This window comes from Uloborus diversus, chromosome 2 (genome assembly GCF_026930045.1).
Source record: "Uloborus diversus isolate 005 chromosome 2, Udiv.v.3.1, whole genome shotgun sequence".
In the NCBI taxonomy this organism is placed as follows: domain Eukaryota; kingdom Metazoa; phylum Arthropoda; class Arachnida; order Araneae; family Uloboridae; genus Uloborus; species Uloborus diversus.
In genome coordinates, this window is record NC_072732.1 from 11,962,773 (window position 1) to 11,982,479 (window position 19,707).

At 37.1% G+C, this 19,707-nt stretch overlaps 1 protein-coding gene across 1 annotated transcript in view; it reads right to left on the bottom strand.

Moving 5' to 3' along the window:
- Positions 1–19,707, bottom strand: part of LOC129217813 (muscle M-line assembly protein unc-89-like) — a 161,798-nt gene that overhangs the window by 1,154 nt on the left and 140,937 nt on the right. The window contains exons 37-41 of the mRNA XM_054852152.1: positions 16,697–16,869; positions 14,314–14,449; positions 10,352–10,527; positions 5,592–5,709; positions 2,753–2,928 (exon numbers count right to left, since the gene is read on the bottom strand). Coding sequence (XP_054708127.1) covers positions 2,753–2,928; positions 5,592–5,709; positions 10,352–10,527; positions 14,314–14,449; positions 16,697–16,869 — 779 coding nt within the window. The remainder of the gene's footprint in view (positions 1–2,752; positions 2,929–5,591; positions 5,710–10,351; positions 10,528–14,313; positions 14,450–16,696; positions 16,870–19,707) is intronic.

Genomic DNA, 19,707 nt, shown 5'->3' on the forward strand with positions numbered 1-19,707 from the left:
CAAATTAAATGAAAAGTGTTATGATTGAAATTGCTTAGGTGTCCGATACTACCCGACCTTCCCCTATACATGACGTTTTTGGAAAAAAAACACACGCATGTAAAAAACAAAAAGCTATTTTAAGAATTGCTAACGCTTATACGTATACAGAGTCTTAAATGCAAATTAATTAAAAAAGGACGAAAATGTATGCCTGTACTTCGTTAAAAACAAGAAACCTTCAGCTACTATCCAATCATTTTATCTAATGAGTTAGTTAGCTTAAATCCACTAAAATTCGCTTATCAAATAACTATTTGAATATCCATCACAAAGCCTTTGATATATTCATATTTACGTAATTCTAAGATCTTTCGTTGTCCACAAAACTTTAAGTTAACCACCTGACATTCGTTTGCATACGGGTATTTTCAAGGTTGGACTTACTGAACCAGGATCTTTGAAGTTTCGAATCAACTATAAGGTACCCAACCTAAGGTGAAGAAAAGTGGGGCAGTAAAAAAAAAATTTCCCACTTCAAAACCCAATTATGGAAAAGCACTCATTGAAGGTTATAAAAAACATTTAATTGAAACTGTTAGCGTAAATGTAAGTACAGTACACGCAAGTAGCATAATTCAAAAAGGGGGAGCATAAGCTATCGTTTCATCAAAGCATCGAATTATACGGTAGTTCCTTGACGGCAGTTCAGTGAAGACTGAATCGGTTGTTCCAAGTTCATGGTAAGGAGCGTCGATGGGCTGTGGGTTGTTGCCATTACGGATGAAATATTTTTTCAACAAAGGGGTTTTTTTTTCTATTTCTAATGACTGGCAGCAAGAAAAGGTTACAAAGAACAAAATAACAAAAACAAACACAGAACAAGGAACAATACAGGAACAAAAAAGTGAAATATTTAGCTGCCGATACGCTCTCTTGCTTCCGAATAACGGTCACACAGGCTACGTCTGGAAAGCTGGGTGCAAGTGTGCAGGTGACGAATGTCCATTTCTTCGTTTGAATTGCAAAGGGGACAATTGGGACTCTTCATAATCCTTAAGCGGTAAAGATGTTTTGGTAAACAGTCATAGCCACTTAAAAGTCGAAACAAAGCCACTGACTCTGCTCTTGGTGCTGAAGGGACAAAATCACGGTTTATAAACCAAACTTTGTGGTTGCTTCTAGCTTTTAGGTCTTGCCAAAAAAAAAAAAAAAAAAAAACTCTTGATTTTTTCCTGATATATATCTTTATTGCATTGAATGAGACTGGCTCATTTGATAGTTGAACAATAGCAGTCCCCCTCTTGGCCAGAGCATCAGCTAGCTCGTTTCCTCTAATCCCACAGTGTGCAGGGATCCACTGCAACACCACTTTTATATTCCACATCACCAGATCGTTAATGAAACTGCGACATTCAGAAGGTTGCTTTAATAATTTCAACTCAAATACAAGTAGTAGAACGTTTTCACTCATCAGTTTTCCTCTTCAGTTCTTCCTTTTCGATGTATTTCAATACATCGAGGATACGATCCTAAGATACAAACAATATATTTTTTTTTTCACATCGAATATTATGCCCTCAATCACTGATGTCACCCACGGTTTGAACGGAATGCTCATTGTTAGTTACCAATGATTGACGTGGCCTAAACGGAAAGCTCATTAAAAGTTACCGGTAACTGACGTGGTACTTCCCATGTTAAAAGCTTTTGAAATGTGTCACTATCGTCGCCGGTGAACGAATGCATGCTCCTCACGATTGTTGCCGATGAATCTATGGTTGGGTAAACCCAATTTGGCAGCGTCGTAATGTAATGATTCGCATCTGTAGAGCCTTCAAAATGCTGCAAGATTAGGTTTGTGGCATTTATTGATAAAAACCGACTAGTCAACTAGAGCGGTAGATTGCCCAATGAGAGGGGATAACCTCGTTGTATTTTTACAACAAACGAAGTGAAGTACAGGGTGTTTCAAAATGAATAGCGGGGTTTTAAAATGTTATAATATTTATAACACCAAACTTACAGCCACAAGTGATGTATCAAATGAAAGAGAAACTCAAACAGTTTTACATAATAGCCTACAAGTGTTCAATGTGAGCACCATTCGGTACACGTCAAGACGATATGCGAGTTCTTCCCAAACTTTGATGAGTGTTTCATTAGTAATTGCTGCAACAGCTATTTCAATCCTGTTCCTTAATTCGGGAAGGTCAGCTGGCAGTGAAGGAACATACACACGGTCCTTAACAAACCCCCAAAGATAGAAATCACACGGCGTTAGGTCGGGTGACCGTGGAGGCCATGGGAAACAAGTCCTGTCATTAGGCCCTTACGGCCACCTAGTATCACCTGGTGGATCACAACCGAACTTAATCCGGAAGGCATGTTGCACAGTAACAACAGATTCCGACTTTGCAAACTGTAAAACACAAAACGCTTTCTGTTCTTTACTCGCCATTTTTGCTACAAGCGCTTTCTAGCGGAATGCAGCAGAAACATCCCACGCGCATGCGCACTGATGCCAACAAACAAAACTGTTTGAGTTTCTCTTTCATGTGATATATCACTTGTGGCTGTAAGTTTGGTGTAATAAATATTATAGCATGTTAAAACTCCGCTATTCATTTTGAAACACCCTGTATATAAAATAAATGATTTTTTTTTTCTTTAACGAGTGCCAGCAATAGCGTGGAAGAAAGGCGAACTGTACTTTCAAATGTTGAAGGAGAGAAAGGGTGGCCATAGTTTTGTGAGTCATCAAGTGTCTTACGTATGACTTCGACGGGTGCCGAGGTGCGGGTTTCTCCTCCGAGGTTGGAGACGAGCAGCGTGTATTTCCCCGCGTCTTCGGGCAACACCTGCGAGATCTCGAGGCTCACCGTGCCGTCCGGATCTTCGCTCATCTTGATCCTCTCGCTCGGCAGGATGGGTTGGCCATCTCGCAACCTGCAGGGACAGAAACAGAAAGATACAGTTGCGCGACGGCACGTTCTGCTTAAGGGATCTAAGGACTCTTAACCTTCAAAATTTTCAATTTTCTGGAAAAAATATATGTTATGCATAGTTTAATTCTGAACAATTTGATACCTTATTTATTACCAAACGCAAAAAACTTTTCAAGTTATCGTGAAAATGCGTAAACTTTCCCCACAGAGTTTATGTTTACAGCAGCTGTTTAAGCCTCTTTTTCTCAGGTGCCGGTTTCTCGTTTTGCGTGCATGATATCGTAGAAAGTTTCTTACGTATTTCCGTAAAACTCTTCATATATGTTTGTTTCTTTTATTTTTATGATCTGAACCTAAATTTTAACTAAAAACAAAAGTTAACATTAAAAACGAAACCCAAAATTTTGATATTAACTTATATAACATTTCAAAAAAAATTAAATAAATAAATAAATTTAGGTTCATATCATAAAAATAAGCCAGAGAAAGCTGCACAAAAAGTTTTACGGAAGTAGATAAGAAACTTTCTGAGATATCATGCACGCAAAACGAGAAACCTGAGAAAACGCAACCTGAGAAAAAGAAGCTTAAACAGCTGCTGTTATTATAAATCTCTATGGGGAAAGTATACGCATTTTTTCAATAACTTGAAAAGTTTTTTGCCTATGGTAATAAATAAGGTATCAAATTAATTAGAATAAAATTAGGCATAACGCATATTTTTTCCAGAAAATCGAACATTTTGAAGGTTAAGGGTCCTTAACCCCTTAATCGGAAATTTTTTTATAATACCAACGTGGTGAAAAAAAAAAAAAAAAAAACAGAAACGTTTCTGAAAATAATGGTCAATTAATGTGTTTAAGCGAGGGAAATAGGGGAGATCGATGTAAAATAAACTTTCTAAACGCCATGAAATTGTTATCGAAGTGCTCATTTAAACTACATGATTATATCGCAGATGAAGCTCATGGAAACAAACGCGTGTAAGTGGCAAAATTAAAAATTTGAGATACTTAGTACAAGTGGTAGGAGAAATGGTATTTTTAAATGTCTTGGGGTAAGGGATTATAAAATTGGAAAAAATCAGAAACGTTCCTTGAAAATAATGGACAGCGAATGTGCCTTATTTGTGCCAGTAACATTTTTGGCAAAAAACAGGAAAGTTTCCCTCTAAAAGTCAGAAATTTTCCTGGAGCTCTTATTGAAGAGCCCAGAAACTTTCCCGACAAAAGCCAGTCACATTTTTGGAATAAAGCAAGAATCATCCAAGAAAACTCTTAAATGTTCTTAACATTTGGCACCATCCTGCCTTTTGCTCCACCATCCTTTGGCACCATCCTTCTTAACGCTTGGCACCATCCTGATGTAACAGGAAAGCTCTTAAAGCATTTAGCAAATACGGCCAAACCTGATGCAGAATTGCAAGCAAATACTGCACACCTTGCAATTTTTGCAAAACTACAGTATCTAGAGAGTGTCTTTCACCGTCAGGAGGGGTTCTGTCGATCTGGACAGGACATTGGTACTGATAGCTAAGGATATTTTTCACAACAGAGAGAAGGCTGAATTCATTAAACTTGTGGCAGTTTAGGAAACTTTCTCGCAAAGATACTTGATTCTCACAGGAAACTGCTGGAAAACCGTGAAATTATGAAACGTTGTTTGGAAAAAATCTGTGACGTTTCAGATTTTTTTTGTAGAGGGAATTAGTTAAACTTTTATATAAGAAATTTTTCATTTCTTGACTTATAGTGGTTTGTTTATTTGTTTTTGGTAGCTAAATTCATTTTTTCCTGTTTACTTCCATTAAATGCTCATCATTTCATCGACATAACGCTCTCATGTTTTAAAAATTGTTTCACGTGCTTATTAAGAATTTTAGTTTTGAAAGTTTTAAAGTTGAATTTTAAAAATAGGCGAAAAATTTGTAATTAACAAAGTGTAAGTTAAAAAAAATAAATAAATAAAAAAAATCTATGCGTAATTTTTGATACCTTAATAATGAAATGGGCATTCGACCTCTCTCGGCATATTAATTGATAAAGTCTCAGCAACCAATCAACTCGTGGGAAAAGTAAAGCACGCAAGCACATACACTCTACTTCTAAAATCTTGACTTTTCCAGTTTATAAATAGTTCAAAGAATTAATAGAAGAATTTCTTTTTTCGGGCTCATGAACTAAATCGAAATTTTCCGGACAATGGTGGAAAACATTGGTGGAACGGTGGCGTCTCTAAAACTTTTTTTAAAAATTTGCGCTACACTATTGGATTTTAACTTTACTGAGTTAATGATCTCCAAAAATGCGGAGTAAGAGCTCAAAAATCGCGGGATCGATTGCCACCGTATAGACTTCCCCTTCCTATTCGAAAGTTCACCGCTTTCACTTTCGTGAAATAAGTCAATCCACACGATAAAAAAATCTTTTTCACTCGATCTTTAATTTTTAACTCTGAAAAGCGAGGGTGCAATATCCCTTTACTTTTGAAAATGAAGAGGCAGTTGCCCCCTTGCCTCCTTGTACGAGCCGCCCATGTTTTATTTCTTCTCAATGGTTTCAACGACTTCACACGGATGTTTCCTGACCTTTGTGCAACAGGGGCTGCCAAACGGACTTCGTTCAACAAGGATCCCATTTTAATTAGTGTTATTAGGGATCTTACCATTGAATTTCTGGTTTTGGTTCACCGTCTATTTTGGCGGTCAACTTTCCTGGTTGACCCTGCTCGAAGGACGCTGGCTGCAGACTCTCCTTAATTTCTGGAAGACGGAATCCAGTTCCTGTAACAAATAATTATGTAATTAGAGAAAACATAGTTCTTCATTTTAAGAATTGAATCATACATTTGGTGCACCTGCCTCTTGCACTTCCAGAACAAAATCAACGGTGAAGAAACAATCATACCATAACATAAATCTGACCTGTTAGCGCCCTAATGTTATTAATAGGATCTGCCAGCCTTTACAATGCCGCCAGGCTAGGTCCCCCCCCCCCCCCCCATCGGATGCCTACTACTTAAAACATCCAACTCTTCAAACGTTGAAAGGTAGAAAGTGAAACATTCGACAATATTGTGCTCCAATTTAGTTGAATACCTTCGAAGTTTCCAGTGTTAAACTTCTGGGAGGAAAGCAGTTTCTTTCTGATACATTGTACACTTTTCGTGTAAGTGAGTCAAAGTGTCATTTAATGTGGTAGAAGTGTCATTTAATGTATGAACTTCAATACATTCTGCTAGCAGTTGCGCAAAAAAATTAAACTAGAATGTGTAAAATGATTCCGTAAAATACATCTATCAATGCATTTAAAAATTTAACATTAAAAAGTTTTGCAAACAAGCATTTCAGAAAACTTATTTCAAAGTATAGTTGTACTTACTTTTATTTTCCTACTATGCACGATACGTTTCAGTTTTCTACATTTTTACTCTTTTATTAAACCCTTTAAAATTTATTTCACTTATTAAGATATTTTAAAGGGTATTATTATCCAGCCTTTGAAATTTTGTATGGAGCATATAGTTCGATATTTTTCCCCCCTTTCTTCTCCTTTTTTTTTAGATTATTACACCTTAAAAATAGGAGGGAAAAGTAGCAATTCCCTGTTATTATGCGTGCGTAAATTTTGATTTTGCATAAATCAACCTTTCTTCGGTCACATAATGCATACTTTCTTCAGTTCGATAAAATGTGATCTGATATGGCTGATATATCTTATTTCAGTGCATTAGGAATCACCTATTACAAAATCTATTATACAGATGAAAAGTTGATGTCGGACATGGCCTTTCTTACATTTGAATCCCAATTCCATCATGACAGACTGATATACAGGGTGTCCAGCAAAGGACTCCCTGGTTTCAAAATTAAATATCTCGAAAACAAAGGACGATATTGGAACAAAATAAACGGTATGTTTATTGTGAAACCCATAAAAATCATATACAGGAACTTGGAAATTAGTTTTAAAAGTTCCAACAGGTGGCGTTGCACAATGTAATTGCAATAAAAGTCTCCATAAAATAGTGCTGCGAAGAGGTTGAACGATAATTTGTAGCGTATATGTAAGCATTTCTGAGAGACTAAACTACTGCTGAAACAACTAATCTCTTCGTAGCACTATTTATGGAGACTTCCATTGCAATTACATTGTGCAGCGCCACCTGTTGGCAATTTTTCAAATTAATTTCCGAGTTCCTGTATATGATTTTTATGGGTTTCACAATAAACATACCGTTTATTTTATTTCAATATCGCCCTTTGTTTTCGAGATATCTAATTTTGAAATCAGGGAGTCTTTTGCTGGACACCCTGTAGATACAAGGTATGGAGTGGATATTCTTAAAATTATCTTTCTCTCAACATCCAAGCTACGATTTTGAAGGAGCGTGATGTTAGCTCTGGAAAAAAAATCGTCCGTGGAAGCTTCTCTGTTGTTCCCTGAAAGTTAAAATTGCATTTATTTAATGGGGCAGGGTGTTTTCAAACTGCTATAAAACTAAAATTAATTGTTCACGATCATAAATTTGAGAGACAAAGCCTTTTGAAGACATTTTAGCCGACATAACTGCAGGTGCTAGCCTAATAGAGAACCCTTAAGTGAAGGAAAAGTCTCTAAATCATCTGTCAAAGCTGCCCATAGATTTTTCGGCCTTAACATCCAACTTAAAGACACATTCATCTCTAACACAATCAACCATGTTGGATTCTATATAATTCTATCTCCCATGAACACATTGAGAAACTATATGCAGGGTGGACATAAGGTAATTTCTGACTGTGCTACTGGTACATAGAATTCAATAGAATGGAACACGATCAGTTGTGTTACAGAGGAACATGTCCCGGAATTGAGGATATGCCCATTCTACTAGACACTATGAATGCAGAGCGTGGCCATGATCTAAATTGAAATTAAGACAGTTAGTTTCTCTTGGGACAATATTAAAAGCTTCATTTTCAGGAACGATGGGAAATCCAATCTCAGTGAAATAAAAGAGTAATAAATTAAGTATCTAATACGTCCCCGCCGCACAGTGGGACGAAAACGCCAAAAAGCGCTTAAAAATGTTTTTGATCCTCTCTCTCTTGTTTGTTTACACAGGCATGTTATTTTGGAGTTTTTTCGATTTGTTTGGGCTCAAGGTCCAAAGTTCGCAGGTTTACGCAGCTAATATTCCTTTTCAGGGTCTTTCTATAGACTATTTATGACTAATTATTATTTACTTCTAAGAGGACATAAGAGGACATGTTTTTGTACAGTGTTTTGAAAAAAAATAAACTTATATTCCGAAGGTTCCGGTGCTGATCAAAATCGATTTTAGAATTCGATTATTCATTTTTTTTCGTGCTATTACTATCGCTGGACACGATAAATTAAATATACCCGCCGTTAATAAGAAAAAAAAGTATAGACTGCTTAAAAGCAATTTTTGTAAATTCCCGCACTCATGGTTCTTCAACTTTCTAAGGGCTCCCTTCAGCTTTGTATTGGACGAAGGGCTCTAAAATTCCAGTTCTGATTTCCTAAGAGGTAGGCCTGTACAAATTATTAATCCTTAATTGGTTTAATATAAGGGGAAAAAAACATTTATAAGCGCTTTTGACGTTTTCGCCCCACTGTGCGCCGTTCGTCCTTAGAAAGACCAACGTTTTCCGGGACGTCGGTTTGGTTCCGCAGTCCACATAAATGGACTAGACCGTCTCTTTTGCTGTCGTGGGATAACTAAATTTTTCATCTTTCTGCATTTTCGTCTTGTGTTGCACTTTGGCTTCATTGTACAAATTTGCTTATTTGGTTTACGCTGAAAACAAGGTACAGCAAAAAACGCAAAGTTCAGACATCTCCGTATTGCTTGTATGGAATCCAAAACGCGTTTCTTGAAGTATCTCAAAACCTCATTTCTGCAGATACTGCACCCCATAGCAGTTTACCTCCCTCCAAGTAACTTCCACAAGTGAGGTTGGATGAAGAGCGAGGTTCATTGCACTTAGCCAACGACTTTGAATTGTCTGGAAGAGCTTTATTTATAACTAGTGGTACCCGCACGGCTTTGCCCGTAGTTGAAAATTAAAAGGTCATTTGGTTCGCATGTATATTTACAAATAATGGATGACGAAACATTTCATGAAAATCGACCTCACGGTCTACGCGCTATGCACGTCACAGAGATCCAGACATCCAGACAGATAGACAAGAGATCCAGATATCCAGACTGATTTTCAGCTTATTATTAGTAACTAGTGGTACTCGCACGGCATTGCCAGTAATAGAAAAATTAAAAGATCTTTTGGTTCGCCTGTATATTTACAAATAATGCATGGTGAATTTTCTCGCCTGTACGCATGTTACGGTTCCACGTTATGATAATTTCGTAATTCACTCGTCCATTTTATGATGTTTTTGTTCTTGAAATCGGAATAAAAAAAGAACCACATCGAATTTTCGAAAAATCGCTTCGAGGTGCACACCCCCATGCTACAAACTAACTTTGTGCCAAATTTCATGAAAATAGGCAGCTCGGTCTACGCGCGTTACACAGATCCAGACATCCTCCAGACAGAGAGACTTTCAGCTTTATTATCTTTATCTTTACTATTACTAATAATAAAGCAGAAAGTCTCTCTGTCCGGAGGATGTCTGGATGTCTGTGACGCGCATAGCGCCTAAACCGTTCGGCCGATTTTCATGAAATTTGGCACAAAGTTAGTATGTAGCATGGGGGTGTGCACCTCGAAACGATTTTTCGAAAATTCGATGTGGTTCTTTTTTTATTCCAATTTTAAGAAAAAAACTATCATAAATTACGAAATTATCATAACGTGGAACCGTAACATGGGCACAAGCCAATTGGCGAGATACGAAATTATCATAACGTGGAACTGTAACGTCGGTACAAGCCAATTGGCGAGAAAATTCACCATACGTTATTTGTAAATATACAAGCGAACCAAAAGACCTTTAATTTTTCTATTACGGGCGAAGCCGTGCGGGTGCCACTAGTTAGTAATAAAGAAGACATCGTCCCTAACGTATCGCATGAGTTCCTACACAAATCAGTTGGGCATGCTTAGTTGGTAAAAACTAAGGCTCCTATATATACGAGCCGACACATCAGCTTAAGATCAGTCTTTTTGGATCGGAGCGCGTGTTTGAGTGGGTGTTTTTTCTGGCGAGTTATCGCGTTGGTGATTGTTCACTGTAAGCAATTATTAGCGGCACGTGAATTGTTTATAAAACAAAATATTATTTTCTGCAAATTTGGCGAAATCCGAAACTTTGCTGTGGTAACCCAAGCAGTGCAACAATGAAAAATCCGATCCAAAATGGCTAAACTTTAGCTGATGCGTCGGCCTATCTATATAGCGGCTCTAGTAAAAACCGCCGCTGCAAAAGAAATATGCTACAATTTCGTAATCTTACCAACTACGGCTACCATTGCTGTGCTCCTGGTCTTGCCGTGCTCGTTCGACGCCACGACAACGTATTTGCCGGCGTCTTGCAGCATGGCCCCCTCCACTATGAGCGCGATGTGACCATTGGGCTGCTCTAAGATTTGGATGCGGTCGCTGGGACTGACGTCGTCACCATCTTTCATCCTGAGGAATTAAGTAAAAAAAAATATTAAATGAAAACAAAAAACCCGACTGCGTAAAAACCAAAAAAACTAAAAAGAAAAATGTATAAGCCCAGTAGTTTAGAATGTTATCAAGTACTACTGAATAATTACACCGTTGAAATAGTTTTATAACCGTACACAGATAAGACAAATCATAAATTGAAAAGCAGAATAGAAGGATCAACAGTTGAGGCCCATTCCTTTCTGATTCAAAGAAACCCGTAAAATTTGAAAGGGCGAGTAAAAAGAGAGTATCTAAAAAAGTCCTCGGTAATACTGGTCTACAAACAAGATTGATTGAGAACGGATTGTTTGAAGATCTTAGCTCTAAATAGAGTTTTAATTTCAGTTCGTAGCTCTTTTTTGTATTCTTGCTACCTGTCATGATTTATCAAAATCAGAGTCTGACAAATTTAGGACGTCTTGGTGACTAAAAAAATATATCGGAGAACGGACTCTTTCCGAACAAGAATCTTTCAGAAGCCATGCTACATGGCTTCTGAATTTTCCTGTATTGCTGTATAAAAAAATTTCTGGTTTAAAATGTTACTCCGAAAAATAGTTTGTCGGGTGCCATTTTTTTTTTTTTTCATGGTTCCTGAGTTTCAGTTTTTGTTAGTGTCTGATTGTAATGGATGTGGACAAAAGGAAAAGGTCTTACATAAAACTTTTTTTTTTTTTTTTTTTTTTGACACGGTGGTTTCAGTTATTTTTCCCTCAAAGTTTCTGCAAACTATTTTTCACCACGAGTTTCCAAAATGTAAGGATTTCCAACTGCATTACAAGATATCTACACTGTAAAAAAAAAAAAAAAAATCATCCTAAAACGTTTCTGAATATACGGGGCAGCTGCAGATCATGAAATTTGCAAAAACGTTTCTGATTATTTATAATAATAAGTTATCGCCCCTAAGCCAGGGCTAAGGCAGAACTATTTGCAATATATCAGACAGCCCGGTTATCACAGCTAGAGACTGCAGTTTCGTTCTTATTAGAACTCTTCAGTCTTGCATAGTGAATAACCGAGCTGGAGGCAGATGTCAACTCATTGAAGCTGAGAGTGCCTACAAACTGGTAGATAGAGCGAATCCATCTCACCAGCGAGCAGTCAGCAGCATGGTGTGGTTCGACTCGTGAATTGAAGGCAAAGCTTGGGTATTTATAACAGTAAGTTACCGCCCCTAAGCCAGGGCTAAGGCAGAACTATTTGCAATATACCAGACAGCTCGGTTATCACAGCTGGAGACTGCAGTTTCGTGCTTATTAAAACTCTTCAGTCTAGCTTAGTGAATAATCGAGCCGGAGGCGGATGTCAACTCATTGTAGCTGAGAGTGCCTACAAACTGGTACATAAAGCGAATCCATCTCACCAGCGAACAGTCCGCAGCATGGTGTGGTTCGACTCGTGAATTGAAGGCAAAGCTTGGGTATTTATAACAGTAAGTTACCGCCCCTAAGCCAGGGCTAAGGCAGAACTATTTGCAATATACTTGCTGGTAAGAAGGATTCGCTCTATCTACCAGTTTGTTGGCACTCTCAGCTTCAATGAGTTGACATCTGCATCCGGCTCAGTTATTCACTATGCTAGACTGAAGAGTTCTAATAAGCACGAAACTGCAGTCTCTAGCTGTGATAATTGGGCTGTCTGGAAAAAGTTTTTGAGTATTTCGGAATCCGCTTTCTGTAACCTCCGAAACGTCTTCGTGTATTTCGGAAACTTCTTTCTGCAAGTTCCAAAAATATTTCAGAGTAGATTGGAAACCTCCTTCTGTAATTTAAAAAAAACATTTCCAAGTATTTTGGATATCGCTTTCTTCATTATTCAGAAACTTTTTGGAGCATTTTAGAAAGTTCTCAATTTTTTTTTTTTTAATATTTACATGCACCGTAGCTTTCCCATTGATTTAGAAACGCTTCAGATATTTTCTCACAGTATCTTGAGATCTATTCGTTTTTGTTCCGTTTAGCCAAATATTAGTACAAAAGACATTTACAAAATATACTAATCAATAAACAAGAAAAATTTCTTAATGTCTGTTAAATGCAAATATAAGTATCAAAATGCATAAAAAGTACTCAGATGACACACTAGTTAACTTCCCGAGTTGTTTTGTTATGAAAAGTTTCCGAGATATTTTGTAAAGTGCTTTTAACACGGAGGTTCCTCGTATTTCCAAAAAAAAAAAAAACTCTTTATTTTATAAAGGTTTCTGAATTTTTTACAGTGTATGTGCAGGATCTTTTTCAAACAAAATGTAAAAAAGCGTGAGGGAAAAGAAAGGCACACATTAATGTGCTTTTGAAGCGTGCTTAATTTGGAACGGTTTTTTGAATTTTTAAAAACTCCGTAGGCTACAACTTTCATCACAAGCAACGCTTTATTGTGTTTGATGGCAAGAAATGCAGATGAAGATAAATTCGCTTTTTAGCTTCTCTATTGATTTCAATTTAATTAAAAAAATAATGTAATTATAATTATAAAATTATTGAGAACATATTTAATCACACAATTTTCATTGGTATTAGCATTTCCTTTACAAATGAAATTTCTGTTTCTTATGAGCTCTGTTCTTGAAAACGCTCGGCGTTTCTGAAAGCGTTTCAGTTCTTGATTTATAATTTGTATTGGAGCGTATGCTGTGAGAAACCTGAGCCCGGTTACGGACTTCTGCTAAACGAGTTCGAATGTGGTGTTATAATGTTTAGCTGAAAAATATATGAGGTGCCATTGACCCTGAAATACTGCAGGAACGTAACTACTCTTGGCATATTACGAAGTCATTTTGCATTATGCTTTTGCTTACTGTCTTCACCTTTATGACGATCAAAGGAGGATAAATAACAGAAAAAAAAATTAATTGGAATTTTGACCTCTTGAATTCAAATTATGTTTTTCGCAATCACGAGTGTATGTAGTGGTGTGTGTGTGTGGGGGGGGGGTAGGTGTGTTTGTGTGTATGGGGGTTATGTGTGTTTGTGTGTATGAGGGTATGTGTATGTGTGTGTAGGCATGTATGTTTGTGTCTGTGTGCAGGTATGAGTGCGTGGGTAGTTGTGTGTATGAGTGTTTGTGTGTGGTGGGGAATGTGTATGTGTGTAGGCACATGTGCTTGTGTCTGTGTGTGGTGGGGAATGTGTATGTGAGTAGGCACATGTGCTTGTGTCTGTGTGTGGTGGGGAATGTGTATGTGTGTAGGCACATGTGCTTGTGTCTGTGTGTGGTGGGGAATGTGTATGTGAGTAGGCACATGTGCTTGTGTCTGTGTGTGGTGGGGAATGTGTATGTGTGTAGGCATATGTGTTTGTGTCTGTGTGCAGGCATGGGTGTGATGAGTGGGTGGGTAGTTGTGTGTAGGTGTGTGTGTGTGTGTGTGTATGTGTCTGTATGTATATGTATGTGTTTGAGTGTATGTATGTGTTTGTGTGTGCTTGTGTATGTGTGTGTAGTTGTGTGTTTGTGTGTGTGTGTAGTTGTGTATGTATGCGCGTTGTGTAGGATATGGATGCAACCTGGGGACGGTTTTCGCTATAGGAGCAGCATCGAGAGGAGTCGGTCGACGGTGATGCTGCAGTGGGTGCTGGCGGGAAAATAAAATGATAGCACATCAAAACAGTCAAATGAAAGCAATAAGCATTCGTGATTGCTCAAAAAAACATTTTGACGATTTCATTACAGGCACATCAAGTCTAAATGATTATTATTCCAACTTATTTCACAGTTGGTTTCGAAGTTTAAAACAGAAATTAACTAAACATGTTCACTTACCATTTGATAGCACATCCAGAATGTGGCGGTAACTGTGCCCTTAGTTGAATTGTTTCGCCTTCACCCACTTTCAATGGCTCGAGACCTTTCAAGAAATCAGGCTTGTTACCCGATAACCCTGGCATCGACGGAACCACTAAAACAAAGGAAAAAATCTACCAATGTTTCACAAATTAGGCAAGTTATTAATAGAATAGGTTTTTTGGGGGGTGGAAGAAACTGCCCCGTACGATTAAACGATCAAAATATCTTGAATCTTGTTATTAAAGTAAAATTGCCTCAAAACTCAAGCTCTGAAAATAATGGTTCATACTTCATTTTGTGGAAAATGTAGTCAAAAGTAAAGTTGACGTTTGGAAAAAATAATGCTCTTCATTTATTTGAAATTCACATGACGCAATATTATTTCTTATATCAGGATCCATATTCTTAAAAATATGATTTCTTTAACGCCGGCAAGAAGTGTCCATTATTATCGTCGCGCTCATACATAGTTTTGTGCTTGTTTATGTAAAGTAATAAACAAAAACTAACCCCTTCCTCCCACCACGAACGCCAAGTATTTCTAACATTCAAACCGTAAATGTATTTTTAACTGTATCCATAACACATTAATTACTATTTATTCAGTTACATTGAAACGGAGAAATCCTTTTAGGTCTTGAATGAGTTTTCTAAAATGAACAAGACTTCTTTGCTGGTAATAACACCGGTATGAGATTTCCAGTTACGCGTTTAAACTGTTAAGGACCCTTAACCTTCAAAATGTTCGATTTTCTGGAAAAAAATATATATTATGGCTAATTCTGAACAATTTGATACCTTATTTATTACCATACACAAAAAACTTTTCAAGTTATCGAAAAAATGCGTATACTTTCCCCATTGATATTTATGTTAACAGCAGCTGTATAAGCCTCTTTTTCTCAGGTTGCGTTTTCTCAGGTTTCTCGTTTTGCGCGCATGATATTTCAGAAAGTTTGTAATATATTTCCGTAAAACTTTTTGTACATGCTTGTCTGGTTTAGTTTTATGATCTGAACCTAAATTTATTTATTTTTTTAAAATTATTTAATTTATTTTTGAAATTTTGTAAGTTAATATCAAAATTTTCCAAAATTTTGGGGGAAAATGTATTTTTTACTTTAATATTAACTTCTATTTTTAGTTAAAATTTAGGTTCAGATCATAAAAACAAACCAGACAAACATGCATGAAAAGTTTTGCGGAAATACATAAGAAACTTTCTATGATATCATTCGCGCAAAACGAGAAACCGGCACTTGAAAAAAAGAGGGGCTTAAACAACTGCTGTAAACATAAATCTCTTTGGGGAAAGTTTACGCATTTTTACGATAACTTGAAAAGTTTTTTACGTATGGTAATAAATAAGATATCAAATTGTTCAGAATTAAATTATGCATAACATATATTTTTTTTCCAGAAAATTGAAAATTTTGAAGGTTAAGGGTCCTTAGACCCCTTAAACTAAACGTTAGCTCTAAGCACAATTGAAAAAAATTCAATTGTATGCGCACCACGGGCGCGCATACAGTGTGATGACAATTCGCAAGATCGCAAGAGACAAGATTGATGTCTCTTACGAGACGGCATTTATGGTGATGCACTGTTAAAAAAGTTCCTGAAATTTTACGGTGAAAGTTATTGGCATCCATGTTGCCAGTAACTATTACCGTAAAATCCTATTTTACTGTAAAACTTTACGGTAAAATAAACTAGAGTTAAAAAACCCAACATTCGAACTGCAGGTTCGATCTCGGGATCTTCGAAATGGCAGGCGGCTTTGCTGCCCACCACACGAGTTGGGACGCATCGAGTAAGGGAAATACGGTGTTATATGCTTTGCACTGTGAGTCACGTGTTGTACGATTGGCGCTGCAATCGTTTATTTCCTTCAGTACAATTTGCTGTAATTTTTTTTTGTTCTGTAAACACTACATTTTACAGTATTATTTACTATTAAAGTTTCCTGAATTTAAACAATGTGGATCCATTCATGGCAAACCAACCACGGAGACAAATCCAATGTGTAGTAAAAAAGCTTCTGTGAGTTCCAGATGCATATGTACACTATATGTACACTGTTAAAAATTCAGGAAGATTTTCGGGTAATTGTTACTGTAAAATGGCGGACTTACAGTATGACTGATTTTTACGGTAATTTATACCGGAGAAAGAAACGATCCCAGCGCCAATTGGTTGCTGCGGCCTACCGAGGAAACCGTAAAATTTTACTGTAACATTTGATTTTTACGGTAATAGTTACTGGCAACATGGATGCCAGTAACAACTACCGTAAATTTTCCGGAAAAATTTTAACAGTGTAATGGAGAAATATTATGATGACAGAAAAGGATCTTACTGTTGACGAGGGCTTCGCTCTTGATTTCTGACGCGCCATCTGACACGTGGACTGTGTACTTGCCCCTGTCTTGCTGGGACATTTGGGGCAGTGTGAGCTGGAAGACGCCCTCAGCAAGGTCATTACTGATTTGTAACCGCTCAGAAGGAGGAATCTCTTTGCCATCTTTAGTCCTGAAAATTCATGAACACATTAATCTATTGGAAAGGGTTCAAAGGCGAGCTACAAGGCTAATAAATGGACTTTCTCACTTAGACTATGATTCCAGGCTTAGAAGGATAAAAATGTACAGTCTTGAGCAAAAAGCGACTGAGGGGTCATCATTCAGTTGTGTAAATTTATTAAAATGAAAGATGTTACGGGGCTAAAGTTCAGCACTGAAAACAGGACAAGAGGCCATTGTTTTAAGCTATTTAAATCTCAGGCTAACATGGATATTGGGAAAAATTATTATTATAGCAGGGTAGTGGAACCTTGGAACAGTTTACCGGAAGAGGTGGTAATGAGCAAGGGAGTAGATAGTTTTAAGAGGGCCATTGATCTTCACTGGGGATTGTAAATTGACTAGGACCAGTCTAGCTCGGCCCAGAGCCTGTTGCTGGTCGTCACTTTTGTATTTGTACTTGTATTTTAAAACCAAGTTATTTTGCTCAACATAAGTGTGCTAATCTGTCCAGTTCGAGAGAAAATGAACTATAAGGTTCGTACGGTCCATGAGACACTACCGGCAAAGAAATGGTACGCAGTCCTTTTTTTCCTCACATTTGTTTACCGGTATTTTAATTTAGACGACCGTATCAGCACATGACCCTATATGTAAACAGGGCGGTCATTCCAAGCTTGTCAGCTTGCGAGATCGAGATTCTCACTCACGTGATCGGTTGTGACTTAGAAATGTCGCAAAGTAGCATTCTATTCTACTCAAAATTATCTTGCGGCTAGGTTTGAGTAGCAGCGATCTCGCACGCTGACGAGCTTGAAATGCCCGCCCAGAAAATACTTTACAGCTTGCTTTAGCGTGTTTTTCTTTATACTTTTCATCACGGACGGTTTTACTTTCATTTAAATTTAGTTATATTATGATTTTGCGGAATTGTGTTGGTTATTTTACCTTTTTCTGCAGTTTAATATTTTATACAGTTTTGGAGTGATGTTTTTTTTTTTTTTTTTGACAATGCGTGGTTCATTGAAAAACATCACACTTTTGAGAACATACCGTCATTCAGCAAGTTCTGGTAAGTGCTAATTCTGTATTAGCTACCAATTTGTTTGGCACTCTAGGCTTCCTTATGAGGTTTTCCATCTTCAGCTCAGTCACTTTCCTATGCTGGGCTGATGAGTGCTAATAAGCATGAAACTGCCGTCCTCGGCTGGAATTGACTGAGCTGGCGGTGTATTTTATGAATACTGTCATGTTTTTAGTATTGTTATCTCGAACTGTAAGCAAACAACTTACCAAATAAAAATACAAATTATCCTTATACTCTTGATACACAAAAAATAACATATTTGTGGAAAGTTTTAGGAGCTTAAATAAATCAGCAGAGCTCAGACGCAATGAAGATCATTTCACCAATAAAAAAGTAAGCCAGTAGGTTCATTTCAATGGAAAAAAAAGAAAGAAAAAAAAAAGCAATGCTTACAAACCGTTACAATGACGCCAATCCTTTTATTTTTTAAATTTGTGCTTTAAGTGCAGTTTGAAAAACTAGCATATTTTTTGTAGCAAATTTTGTACACTAGGTTATTATTCTAACAAGATTTGTTCTCTTGTTGGAAAATTCTATTAGATCAATTAAAACTAAGTTCTTCAAACAGTTATTTGAATAGCGAAAGAAAGGGTATAACTATTACCTACTGAGGATTTGTAATTTGAGCTAACTTCTTACTTAATCAGTTTAATTTTAGAGGATATTTGAAAATTAGAAACATTGAGAGGAAAAAACATTCAGTACAACATATGAGACAAATAATTGCTTAAGTCTCAAATTTTAAGATTCATCCACGAGTGAGTACGACTGCAAAAAATATGCTTTGTAAACTCTTCTCTTATTTAACTTTTTGAAAGCCTACATAAACAGATTTCGATTCTAAAAAAGATAAATATTCTGCTTTATTTTTAGTTGCATGTTATCTATGTAATAAAGCAGTAGCCTTCGTCCTTATATAAGGTTAATCTTTACTAATAATAATGCTGAAAGTCTCTCTGTCTGGATGTCAGGATGTCTGTAGCATGTCTGGATCTCTGTGACACGCATAGCGCCTAGACCGTTCGGCCGATTTTCATGAACTTTGGCACAAAGTTATTTTGTAGCATGGGGGTGTGCATCTCGAAGCAATTTTTCGAAAATTTGATGTGGTCCTTTTTCTATTCCAATTTTAAGAACAAAATTATCATAAGATGGGCGAGTAAATTACGAAATTATCATAACGTGGAACCTTAACATGGGCACAAGTCAATTGGCGAGAAAATTCACCAGACATCATTTGTAAATATACAGGCGAACCAAAACATCTTTTAATTTTTCTATTACAGGCAAAGCCGTGCGGGTACCACTAGTCTATGCAATAAAGCAGTAGTCTTCGTCCTTATATAAGGTTAATGGTGAATGTATGCAAGACCTGGACTCTCTTTTCAAGCAAGAGTTATCTCCTTGCTTGGCAATACACCGGGGTTGTAGCATTAATATCAGTATGTTGGATTCTCTTGTGCTTGAAAGCGGAAAGCTGGGTTTGCAACATGGACTACCATCAACTAAGGCATTACGGCAGGGGCTGATGTTTTCCGTTTCACACATAAAATGTCTTAAGATATCAGCTTGTAGAAACGGAAAGCTGGGTTTGCAACACGGACTACCATCAACTTAGACATTACGGCAGGGACTGATGTTTGCCGTTTCACACATAAAATGTCTTAAGATATCAGCTTGTCGAAACGGAAAGCTGGTTTTGCAACATGGACTACCATCAACTTAGGCATTACGGCAGGGGCTGATGTTTTCCGCTTCACA